Source organism: Pistacia vera, unplaced genomic scaffold (assembly GCF_008641045.1).
Source record: "Pistacia vera cultivar Batoury unplaced genomic scaffold, PisVer_v2 Contig92, whole genome shotgun sequence".
Taxonomy (NCBI): Eukaryota; Viridiplantae; Streptophyta; class Magnoliopsida; order Sapindales; family Anacardiaceae; genus Pistacia; species Pistacia vera.
This window is the reverse complement of record NW_022196801.1, coordinates 281,623-294,691: the sequence shown is the minus strand read 5'-3', so window position 1 is coordinate 294,691 and position 13,069 is coordinate 281,623. Positions and strand designations below refer to the sequence as shown.

The 13,069-nt window shown below is 39.2% G+C and overlaps 1 protein-coding gene across 1 annotated transcript; it reads left to right on the top strand.

The window, feature by feature from the left end:
• Positions 1–7,488: 7,488 nt before the first annotated feature.
• On the top strand, positions 7,489–11,782 carry LOC116120058. The gene is made up of 3 exons (XM_031406002.1): positions 7,489–8,007; positions 8,544–9,244; positions 11,591–11,782. Exons 2-3 carry the CDS (start codon positions 8,648–8,650, stop codon positions 11,780–11,782), a joined length of 789 nt encoding a protein of 262 aa, XP_031261862.1. The 5' UTR covers positions 7,489–8,007; positions 8,544–8,647.
• Positions 11,783–13,069: the final 1,287 nt, after the last annotated feature.

Below are 13,069 nucleotides of genomic sequence, written 5' to 3'. Positions count from 1 at the left end.
CCCTCTCACATTCCCAAACCCGCAAAGTTTGTCTCAAACCTCTGTCTTTTGCGCTGACCAGCCATTTTTCTTTCAGCTCGTTGCCGTCTACCTCCTACCGTCTTTCCAGCCACCATCGACCGTTGTCACTCACCCTTCGTGAATCTTCACTTGAGTCCAACACACAACATTAGCACTACAACAGGTGTCCTCCCGATTTATTCTCATTTCTCTCTCAAACCAATTTTCATTTCACGAATAGCTGTCATCTTTCCAGTCACCGTCAACTGTTGTCGCTCACCCTTCTTGAATCTTCACTTGACAACAACACTACAGCAGGTTCTTCCCTTCATTTTTTTGTATCAAATTGGGTGTTTTTTTTTTTTTTTAATACAATGACGATTGATGAATATATATAAACATATATGATTCAATTTATGTCCCTTTGCTTTGTTTTTTGATCGGATTTCTTCTATGATCTTATTGCCTTTCCATCTGCTATGTAAATGTATTTGCTGCTTGTATATTGCAACCTATCTTTGAAGTTCTTAAGGATAACAAAGATGAAAGAATTAATCCATATTTTAAACTATTGATTGTTGACACTTGACAATGGTAGCTGCAAGTTCTGTAATTAGAGCAGTATAGGACGAGTGGCATTCTAAGCTATATTAGACATAGAGTGAGGCTAAAGACGTAGTAGTAGTAGTAATAGTATTGGACCATAATTTAATTTCTTATTAAAGCCATAATTGCTTGGTCCCAACAAACCTTTTTATCAATTAGTCTCGGCTGTGCTCTAAAAGGGTTTGTTGCTCATCAACTTGTTTTTAAGATAAAGCCCTATTTTGCTTGTCAAAAACCTGGAGACGGCTAGTGTGTAAAACTGTACTCCATAGCTTAAAAAAGAGAAGGAAGATTTAAGAAGAAATACTATTTATTGAATGGAATTGGGCCAAGGAGGAGGGCTAGATGGACTGGGCTAAAATGGTCCAGACTCCATTTGAATATTTAAAAAGAAATTGGGTCAGAGAGGAAGGTTTAAAAAATTGGGCCAAATTGGTCCAGCCCATTTTAAAAAACTGGTTTAAAATCGGTTAACCGAACCGAATTTTCAGTTCGGTTACAAACTAGTTTAAGTGAAAAACCAGTCTAGTTTTTCACCTAAACCGGAATCTAGTTTGGTTCAAATATAAGGTAAACAGGTTCGGTTAACCGGTTTTTTCCACCCCTAGTTGGCATGGGTCCGATGAGATCAATTCCCCACATAAAGAATGGCTAGGGACTGGTCATCGTTGTTAACTGATGGGAAGGAGCTAGCGGGATGTTTACAAATCTTTGGCACTTATCACATTTCTTCACAAAGTTGAAAGTATATTCATGAAGTAGGGGCCAATAATATTCCTCGCGGATAATTTTATTGTCGAGAGATTGTGCGGCAGTGTGATTACCACAAATCCCTTCATGTATCTTTCTCATGATATAGTCTGCCGCATCATCTATTACACATTAGAGGAGGGGAGTGTTAAACCCTCGTTTATATGGCTGATCTCCTATGAGAGTGTAACGAACATCTCTAGTTCACAAAAGCCTTGCCTTAGTCTTGCTGTTAGGAAGAACCCCATCTCGAAGATACTAAATAATCAAAGTCATCCAGAAAATGGATTCGATTGTAGCTACGACTTGCTCGGGTGAGCTGATGCTAGGAATCTTGATGTATCTAACCGGAATACTATTTGAAGCATCGGAATCTAACAATGAGGTTATCTTTGCCAAAACATCTACGATAGAATTACTCTCTCTCAAGATTTGTCTGATCGTATAATACTTGAAGGGCTCGAGTGCGGCCTTGACTTTCTTCAAGTAACTGATCATATTCTCTTCTTTGGCTTGATATTCTCCTAGAATCTAATTAACAACCAGTTGGAAGTCGCTATTGATGTTGATCATATCTGGCCCTATTTCTCTTACTAATCGCAGACCAGCAAATAGCGCCTCATATTCGACCTCATTATTCGTAGATTTGAATCCAAACCTAAGGTCTCTATAAATGTGAGTTCCATCAGTGCTAATGAGCAGAAGACCAGTTACGGCTCTTCTCCTGTTCAAAGACCCATCAACATAGAGATTTCAGGTTGACAAGTTTCGAACAGTTTCCTGGACAACTTCACTAGCTGGTTGTTTAGGTTCTCGATCCGGTTGATGAGAGAACTCCGAAATAAAATCATCGATAGCCTGCCTTTTAATTGTTGTTTTTAGTCTGTATTGTAGATAAAACTGGCTTAGTTCCATAGTCCACTTAAGCAACTTACCCGAAGCCTCTAGCTTTTAAAAACCTATCTAAGTGGATAGTTGGTTAATACATGAATGGTGTGGGCATGGAAGTAAGGTTGTAGCTTCCTAGAAGCGATCAGTAAAGCATAAGCCAATCGTTCCATCTCTAGATACCATGTCTCGGCGTCCAGTAGTCATTTGCCGGTGTAATATATTGGCCACTTAATTTTGTCCTCTTTCCAAATAAGAGCTGCGCTGACCTCATACTGAGAGACGGACAGATAGAGAAATAAGATTTTCTTGGGAAGAGGCTTGGACAGAAGATGTGGCTTTCTGAGATGCTCTTTTATGCTTTAGAAAGCTCGCTCACACTCTGGAGTCCATTCAAATCTCTTGTTGGCTCTGAGTATATTGAAGAATGACAAACAACGATCTGTTGCTCTCGATATGAAGCAACTAAGAGCCACTATTCTCTTATTCAAGCTTTGAACTTACTTTCGATTGGTGAGACTTTTCATATCTAGGAGAGCTTGGATCTTCTCGGGGTTGACATCAATTCCCCGATGGTTAACCATATACCCCAAAAAATTTCCTGAGGATATTTCGAATGAACACTTAAGAGGATTAAGTTCCATTCTATATCTCCAGAGTACGTCGAACATTTTCGCGAGGTTAGCTATGTGATTTGAAGCGGCATGCGACTTGACCAGCATGTCATTGACATAAACCTCTATTGATTTCTCGATCTGCTAAAAAAACATATGGTTAATCAAACGCTAGTAGGTCACCCAACTTTTTTAGACCAAAGAGCATGACTTTATAACAGTATAGTCCTCGATTTGTAATGAACGAGGTATTCTCCTTGTCGAGTGTGTACATTAGGATCTGATTATATTCCGAGTGGACATCCATGAAGCTCAACAACTCATGCCCAGAAGTGGCATCAATGAGCTGATCGATTCTGGGCAAAAGGAAATTGTCCTTCAAACAAGCTTTGTCGAGATCTATGAAATCAACATAGGTTCGCCACTTACCGTTGGGTTTCTTCACCAAAACAGGATTGGTGACCCAACTCGAGTAATGAGCTTCTCGAATAAACCCAATTTAGAGAAGCTTATCCACCTTAACTTTAAGAGCAACATAACGCTTTGGGTCTATAACCCTTCTTTTCTGGTGAACTGGCTCGACCTAACTGTCAATATTGAGTGTATGACATATTACATTCGGGCTGATCTCGATCATGTCAGCATGAGACCATACAAAAACATCTATATTCTGCCTAAGGAAGCTCGCTAGATTAGTAGCGAGCTGAGAGCTGAGATTACTTCCAATTCTCAACATACGAGTAAGCTCATTTTGGTCGACTGATACCTTAAATAGAGTCTCAACATGCACACTGCGGGAATACTCCTCTTTGAACATGAGAATCTATGTTGTCTTCCACTAGACCTAGCTGTGGTTCGATCCTGTTGATCACCATAGTCTGCTTGAGAATGCCCGCTGGCTTCCCTTTCCCTTTGCATGCCATCTGCACTGCTCTTACATAGCAATCGCGAGATTCAAGCTGAGACCCCTTAACTTCCCCACACCCTGTCAAAGTGGGAAATTTCATATTTAAATGAGGTGACAGCTTTGAAGTAGAGGTCATCCCAATATGCCATTAAAAGTAGACAGATAGTCTACCACTAGAAATTCTGTCATCTTAGTCACTTCGTGGGTCTCACCCTAAGTGACAGGAAATGCAATCGTTCCCTTGGGAATAAAATGATCTTAGTAAAACCATAGAAGGAGATAGAGGCAGGCTTCAAATTTGCCTCTTCCAACTGCATTTTTTTGGATGCTCGTGGAAATATGATGTTCAAGCGCTCCCATTATCCACCAACATTCTGTGGACTTCGCACCGACATATTTTAGCCATGATGATGAGTGCATCCTCATGAGGGTGATACAATCGTATCGCGTCTTTCTCTGAGAAGGTAATCTCTTCATCTTTGCGCACCTTAGCAGGTTGCAATGCCATATTTAATACACTCACGGGATCATGACGAGCTTCTCGAGCGTACTTCTCCTGAGCACCACGAGAATTCCCCGCGAGGTGTGGTCCTCCAAATATAATACTAACAAAATTGAGACCCTTGCGACCACGATGCTTCTTCCCATCGTCCTCTTGATCCTTCTACCGAGTGAGAGTTGGACCATCCACATACTTCTTGAAATACCCCTTTTTAATGAGGTCTTCAATTGCTTGTTTAAGAGCTCGACACTCATCGGTTGAAGGAGGATTTTTCATGGGCTCTGGCTCTCCGAACAGATTAGCTTCTTCTGATTTATCCAGAATAGCTGATATCGATGCGTTCAGTCGAGTAAACAGATTCTTGTAACGATCACGACGAGGAACTTAGGCATAAGATTTCTTAGGCTCAAACCGCTATTTCTTTTCCTTTCTCTAATCGTTATTAGCCCATTTGCAATCAGATCTTTTACTATTCTCTCCCCAGTTTTCCTCCCTCCGACTGGGAGTACTGGTCGAAGAACCAGGGTCGTGGCAATTCAAGGTAGCCATAGAATTTTCAATTATGAGATATTTCTCTATGAGGTTGTAAAAGCGAGTGAAGGAAATATCGTCCTCAGATTGCAGTTTCTTCCACGGGTCGGTTTGCGAGCAAACTCCTACAATAATCGGGTGTGTTAGCCATCTTGTTAAGCTCTTTGTGGAATCTATTAATATAGGATTGGAGGGATTCATTCCTCTTCTGCCGTATGTTGCTAAGATAGCTCAGTGGCATTGAGAACTTCCTATTGGCATGGAAGTGTTTAAAAAATAACGAACTTATCTGCTGCCACGAGTTGATAGATCTTGGTGAAAGTGACCTAAACCAACACTTAGCATGGGCAGTAAGAGTCATTGCTAAGTAGCAACATTTAGCCAAGTTGAAAACTTGGTGGAGCTCTATGAGGTCGTTAAACTCATAGAGATGATCCTGTGGATCAGAATTCCCATCGAATGCTCATATATCTGGCATTTTAAACCTTGATGGGAGAGGAGCAGTCAAAATCTAAAGCTCGCTGTAACTCCTCAATCTGAGGAAGCAGAGCCACCTGGGGATCACTTTCTACAATGTGGGTTTGCCCCCCACGATTACGATTGAGGAAAGACCGCAGGTTGGACTCTTCCACACCTTGGCCAGAGCTTTCAGCATACCTTAACACATGCTGGCTAGAGCCATGTGAAGGCACTGAATAGCTAGGGGAGTTATCCTAACCTCCATCGTGGTTAGAATCGACCCATGGATGGTGGGTATTTCCTTCGCGATGATGGTCAGAACCATCATTCTAATGCCGTGCACTCTTGTGGGGGTACCCATGCGATGTGGCGTGAGACAGCTCATGATGTGACATACCGCCAAATCGCAAAGCTGCAGGTATTTTACCTGTTTCACGACTGGTATTCACTGGCCCCTTCGAGCCTTTTGGCCCATTGTCAACCACTTGCTTTCTCTTATTTTTACGCGCTGTAGTGCGTGTGGTATGAGCTTTCGCCTGTTTCCACGCTTTTGTGTGACCTACAAACGTTTTTGGAGGTGGCACCACCTTGTCAAAATTGGGCGGTACAACCTGATCCAAACGATCTAATCTTCAGTTAACCGTTTGGAGAGTATTGTTGAACCTCTCTAGGTAATTCATTACAGCTGGATCAAGCCGTGAGGTTGCAAGGACGTTACGGTACCTTAGGGAACTAAAGGTATTTCGAGAGAAGTAACATCATGTACTCGCGGGATCTCCTTGTTGTTGGTGCTAGTTCTCTCAGTTTCAAGACCACGAGCCATTTGTTCACGAGTAGAATTGATAGATCAGAGATTTTGAATGACGAGCAGATATAAAATCAAGCCCTCATTCTAGCACCAAACTATTGATGCGTGATTTTGACACCAATGACTTGCAAGTGCAAAGTGCTAAGCTGTTCTTAGAAATTACACGTGAATGATTATGTGAGAGCTAATCAATATAATTGAATGCAAAGACTGAACAATAAATAAGAAATGATTTTTAAAGTGGTTCGGACGCTTAAAGTGATTCCTACGTCCACTGTTTCTTTTATATATGTGAGATTACAAGAGGTCGCATACAACGAACAGCGAGCAGAGGTACAATAACTGAGTACTCAGAGAGAAATCAAGTTAGTCTCTTTCTCATAAGTTATCTTTGCTCTGAAAATAAAGATTACAATCAGAATGAAGGTTCAGGATCCCGAAAATGAGAGGGGGACTCCTATATTTATAGTAGTGGGATTCAAGATAATGATTACAAATCTGCAAGTGGGTACGTGCCATGCAAGTCCTTCTTTACCTCCCATTGACTGATAACTTATGAAATATCCTCAAATTGTTTGGGGCTTGGACAGGTATGTGGTCCTCAATCACTCATAAATAAAACATGAATCTGCTAAGTTGATGACAACTGTATTCTTTCTATCACGGGGCAATATGACAGCTCTTGGACGATGCAAAACCTTTATGAACTCTGATTTATACTCACTGACGTAAGTTTACGTGGTTTTTAGGCATAACAATAATAAATTTGTTTTTATATCTTTTGATTATAATATCTTTTTGTTGTTATATTTTATTAAGGGGGTAATTGTCTGTGCTTATGAAAATTAGCTTATAAGCAACAAATGCTTATAAGCTAATTTTAGCTTATAAGCATTTGAAATTTTAAGCAATTACGTGTTTGGTTAAAATACTTATAAGTGGCTGATAAGTAGTTGACGTCTTTGGTAAAATGTATTTTATAAGTACATTTTATTATAAAATGACTAAAAAAGATACTATATTAAATAAGGGTATACTATAGAATTTTAAAATTAAACAAAGATAATATGGTAATATACTTGGTCAAACTAGCTTATAAGTAAAAAAATAAATAAAAAGTACCTCCTCCTAACTTATTTTTCTTTTGGCTTATAAGTTTAAAAAAGTTATAAACAAACAGATTAGGTTAATCTTAGAGCTTATAAACTAATATGACCTATTTATAAACTTTGATCAATACCTCCTAAATTACAGAAAAAGGTTAAATTAAAACCAACCAAATCCACACCCAATCAAATTCCAGCGCAATTCCTACAAAGGTAACGGCCGCGGGACACGTGGCACGTCACACATGTAAGGAATAAGAGAGGAGGCCACTAACGTGAACACAACGGTGCGGAGGGCCTAAACCTGCGCACACACTTGCAGCGTAACCGTGTGAAGAAGAGGAGGGAAATAAAAAGGCAAACAAGGCAAGGGGGAGAGAGAGAGAGAGAGCAACTCTACTAGTGAGAGAGTAGGAGAGAGATTGAATTGAGTCGATTCGAGTGAGTTGGGTCCCGAGTCAAAGTGACCGAATCAACAAAATCTTAAAATCACACCTTAACAAAAACAAAAAATAAAACACAGCGGAGTGTGGGTTTGGGTTAGGGCGTGGCACTAGAAAAAAAATGGAGAACAAGAAGATAATTAGTGATCTTTCCTTTACCTCTCTCATTCCCATCATTGTTACCTATTCTTCTCTAACCCTGACTCTTATCTCTAACCCCACTTTTTTCACATTAACAAAAACTCCCCTCTTTTTTTACATACCCACCAAACCTATACCACTCAATTCTTCTCCCTTTCTCTCTACTTTTCTTCTTTGCCTCTTGTTTCCGTCTCGACCCAGAGTTTCCGTCTCGTTGTCAAGTTTTTTCTTGTTTCTTGACCGAGGGAGAAGGTGACGAATCTGTCTTTCTCATGAGCTTTTCGTTTTGTTATTGTTTCTTTTCGTTGTTGGCTCTCTCGATTTTGGGTTTGACGATGGTTGGTGAATGTGTTAAGTTTTTGTTTCTTGATTTCTTAATTTTGTTCTCTGTTTTTGTAGCCCTGAGATTGGTGGGCTTAGATTTGTATGTTCGCTAAGAATTGTCAATTTATTTTGTTCAATGATGTGAGGTTCTCGATTACCTTCCTTCATTCTATTTCGGTTCTACCTATGTATTTGTGTAATCCGCATTCTATTGCATTTGAATTTCTTCACTTTCATGAATTTTAGATCTGTTTATTAGGTATTGTGCTATGGTCCTGGGTTTTTAGATTCTCCGGCTATGTGCATTGCCCAACTTTTTTTCATTAAATAATTCATGTCACTGGCAATTGCTTTGTTGAGTAACATTTTATTCTTATTGTTCGTTTTTTTCTTTCGTCTCTTGTTTTCTGTTAGGATCTGTCCAATACAAGAACTCATTGGTTCTCATTTTATTTTTGGTGTAGCATTTTCAAACTTTCTACATTGCATACTTTCTGCGGTATTTTTTGGTTACATGATCTGAGAAGTAGTGGCAGCACTGTATCTGGCAGATAACAATTTTTGGTTCATGGAAGAGTTGGGGGGCCATTGTTTTAATGGTATTAATAATGCTATCAAGAAGAAGAGAAGTCAAACTTCTCGCCGACCACGACCTGATTCCCAATCTTTTGTTGAAAGTCGTGATTCAACGCCACCTTCAGATGATATGAGCAAGATCTCTAGTGATGAGAATGTTGGGTGTGGTAATAAATCTAAGCGGAAAGAGTTCAATCTCAATCAATCTGTTTCTGGGTTTTCTTCTGGTAGTGGATTTGAAGGTGAGAAACCCCAAAAAAAAGCTAAGAGGGAGGATGGAGGATTTAACATTTTCTACAATAGTGAACTGGGGCGAAGTGGTCATAACAACAAACGTGCTAGTGAAGGTGTCCTTGCCCCTGCTAACTGGAGAAGGAATGGTGAAAGCCAGAGTCCAGGGCAGTTGGGGGGAGTGAATTGTGATGGTTTAGGAAATGAGAGTAAGGTGAAAAAGGTTAAGCTCAAGGTTGGCGGTGTTACACGCACTATACAGGCCAACTCCACAGCCAATGGTGTGGCAGGGGGTGGGTCTTCTAAGAATTCCCAGTCCCCAGATGACTCCAGACCAAGGCAGAAGCAGAATCTTCAGGTATACTGTTGCTTCTTGTCAGCTCAATTCTGTGAAATTTGGTAGCNCCTTCAATTATGATGCCTTATTAAATTGCCGTTACAAACTAAAAACATAAACTACCATGTAAGGATTCAATATTATATTTAATACCATTACTATTTCACACTTATGTTGCAACCATTGAAGCCGTGGGAGGAACCTCATCAAATGAAGAAGTCAGCTCTCCTGAAATATACAAAAATACAATCTCATCTCTTCCCAGAGTAAATGGTTGGGGATTTTTAGATTATCTTTGTGTCTACAAAGGCTTCTGGTGTGAGCTTCCATTCTAGAGTATGCCTTGTTTGCTCAACAACAGTTAATGTCTCATCACTCCAGTGATATTATTCTTCTCAGCAGCGCTCCAAAATGTGGAAGCACTTGGCTTAAGGCTCTGTCGACCTTCACCATTGTGAACGGAAATGATAAGTTTATTGAGAATACCACCACCCCCTTTGCTCACAAAGCGTCCCCATGTTTGTCTTCCCTATATTGAGATAAATCTATCAAGGAGATTATCAACTAAGCCGCCCACATTCCGTACACTTCCTTGCCAAAATCTGTAAAAGATTCAGGTTGAACACTGTTTACATTTACAGCTAGAGAGCCAAAGGATGCATTTGTTTCTCTATGGCATTTTGCTTGCAAGCTAACGCCTGAGGACCGAGAACCCATCTCTTTGGATCCAAAATCGACCCAGGCTGTCTGTATATTTAAAACACATTGATGCGACGTTTATGGGCGTCGAAGTTGATAGTGGAATTACTCCGATGCACATTGGAGTTGTGACATAAAACACTTAATTCCGCGACACCATTTTTGTTTGAAAAAGGATTATTAATTGCCTCGACAAATATTTTCGATGCTACAAAATATGTAGAAGGATCGATTGAATTTCATTTGGTTCTATGTAAGAATCAAGATGGTAAGATTTTATGAGTTCTAAATAATTTGTTCACATCTTTCATTAAAAGGGTAGGATTGTACGAAGTAATGTGTGTTGGAGTCTCACACCGACTAGGAACACTCAAACCTACTAGTTTATAAGAGAGGGTAATCCTCCTATTGAACAAGGCTTTATTGGGTGAGGAGTCAAGCCCACCTCAAATTCTATCATGGTATCAGAGCCCAGATTCAGTTGAACTGAGTGTTTGACCAGCGGGTGAGGAGTTAAAATCAATAACTACCTCCAATAACAAGCATAACCTAACATATGAGCTTGATTGTGAGTGCGAGTGTTGGAGTCCTACACTGACTAAGCACGCTTAAGCCTACTAGTTTATAAGAGAATATAATCCTCCTATTCAATAATGCCTTATTAGGTGAAGAGTCAAACCCATATCAAATTCTATCAATGTGGTATTTTGCTTTTATTCATCTTCGCATATTGAACAACTATTGTGATTACTATTTTCGTTGTTGTATGGTACTATTGTCAATATGTGTGGTTTATTTATCAAATTGTATTTAAAAATTTATAGATGAAGTTTATTTATATGGTATTATTTGAGAAGATTTGCATTCATTTTTAATTATTGGATCAATAAACAACAAAGGTGAAGCTTAATAAATTACATAGAACATTAATTTAAAAGTATATTACAAAACGAGTATCATAATATCTTTTGTCTTCCATATAATGTTTTGGTGTAATCCTAATGTGGGACTACAAAGATAAATTAGTTTCTCAACAAAATGAAGCACTACGAAGCCACCAACTTAATGATATATATTATTAATAATGCTACGGACACTGGGATTTTTGCACCGAAATATTGTACCAGTCTACGTGTAACACGCTTTGATTTTTTTAACAATTTTTTTCTAGTGAACGGCTGTCCATCAAATTTGGACGGCCGTTCATTCACATGGACGCCTGTCCATGTTATATGAACGGACGTCCATATATAAGGGATGGGCGTCCATATACAAGGGAGGGGCGTCCCCATTTAAAGGACGCCCGTCCATAAATAAAATATGAAAATAAAAAAAAAAATTTTGGGGACGGCCATCCATAAATTATGGACGACAGTCCCTTACATTTGGGTGAGCGTCCATTCCTAATGGACGCCCGTCCATACTTTAAAAAAAAAAAAAAAAAAACGTTTGGACGGGCGTCCATTATTTTGGTTTCTATAGATACTGCACATCATCAGCGAACTTTTTGACGTCCTCCAGCCAGTCTTGGTTTCTTGAAGGGACAAATACAAACACAGGTTTTCCATTCTTGGCATGTTGGACAATTGCAGTATATATGGGTTTCGTCATGGCTTGCATCCTTGCATCAAAATTGGATATATCCACTCCCTGAATATGTATTTCCAGAGGCATAGGACGAACCCCAGGAGGAAAATTGAAAAGGCCATGAGAGGTAGCCCCTATCCATTCGTCATGGCTTTTCTATTGCGATCCCATGAAAACTTTGAGGACTATCTTAGTGGTATCAGTGAAGAGATGTTGAGAGCTACTTTACGTCATGGAGTAAGCTGTTTCAGAGCTATTCAAAGGTGGATATGAAGACAGAAGAAAAAGAGAGGAGATAGGGAATGAAGACGAATTTTTTTTTTTTTTTAAAAGTATGGACGGGCGTCCATTTTTTTTTTTTTAAAGTATGGATGGACATTCATTCCTAATGGACACCTATCCAAACATAAGGGACGGCCGTCCCCAAAGTTCTTTTTTTTTTTTCATATTTTATTTATGGACGGGCGTCCTTTAAATGGGAATGCCCGTCCCTTGTATATGGACGGGCGTCCATGTGAGTGAACGGCCGTCCAAATTTGATGGACGGCCGTTCACTAGAAAAAATTTGTTAAAAAAATTAGAGACGTGTTACACGTATGCTGGTACAATATTTCGGTGCAAAAATCCCGGTATCCGTAGCATTATTGATATATTATAGTGTAATAAAATACCAACCACAAGTTTTTATTTGTTCAAATCAAGAAATTAATGTCAGAGAACACATCCATATATTGGTGCATTCTAAGTTGGGGTATAAACTTTTTTAGCCCACGTAGCTGCTCGTCGGCGTTGTCGGCAAACTCCAATGCCGGTCCTCGCGTCGGGAATCTGCGTCGGAGGATGGACCTTTTTTGGTAGTGTAGCCCCCTAGGCTTAAGGCAATTCCTGAACTTCTTGTCATTGTGATCGACTAAAATGGAATTTAACATGCAATTCCTTCCTCATCTCCTTTAAGTTACTGAATAAAGGACCCATTTTATTACCCAGGTGCTGACACATTTTGCCTGGAAAGCAACCATTCCAGCTAGATACCCTCGACTAATTGGATGGAACTGGCTTGTCCTGTGCATTAAACTATTATGAAGATATTATGCATGACCATAGCTACTATTTTAACTTTCTATAATTATTCTAACTTATAATTTTTAATGTATTCAAATGTAACTTTGGCTTCATGAATTAAAAGTGAATCTTATACGAATAGCTATCATGGAGCAAGAAGTTTTTTGTTTTGTTTTTATGATCGAGAGTGTCAAAGTCAACTTATATACATTTCAACTAATCTTTCAAGACCCTAGAACCACCATAGCAACTAAAAAGGGATTCGAATTCAAGACCCTTTGAATAATACACCAAATATTCCTTATCGAACCACTTGGCCACCCACGTAAAGAGGATCTATCTAACATCATAAACTACAAGCATCTTTATCTAATACAAATAGCATATCATAAACTTATTATTAATATATTTGAATCACACATATTAACATATATAGTTATATTTCCTTTTGGGCTCAATGAAATCCACATGACACGTAATGAGGTTACATACACAAGT

What these genes read in the sequence shown, in the direction of transcription:
- LOC116120058 (XM_031406002.1), top strand. Translation starts at nt 8,648, where the DNA reads ATGGAAGAGTTGGGGGGCCATTGTTTTAATGGTATTAATAATGCTATC. An exon ending in GGCAGAAGCAGAATCTTCAG is followed by an intron (nt 9,245 to 11,590) that starts GTATACTGTTGC and finishes ATGTATTTCCAG; the next exon opens with AGGCATAGGACGAACCCCAG.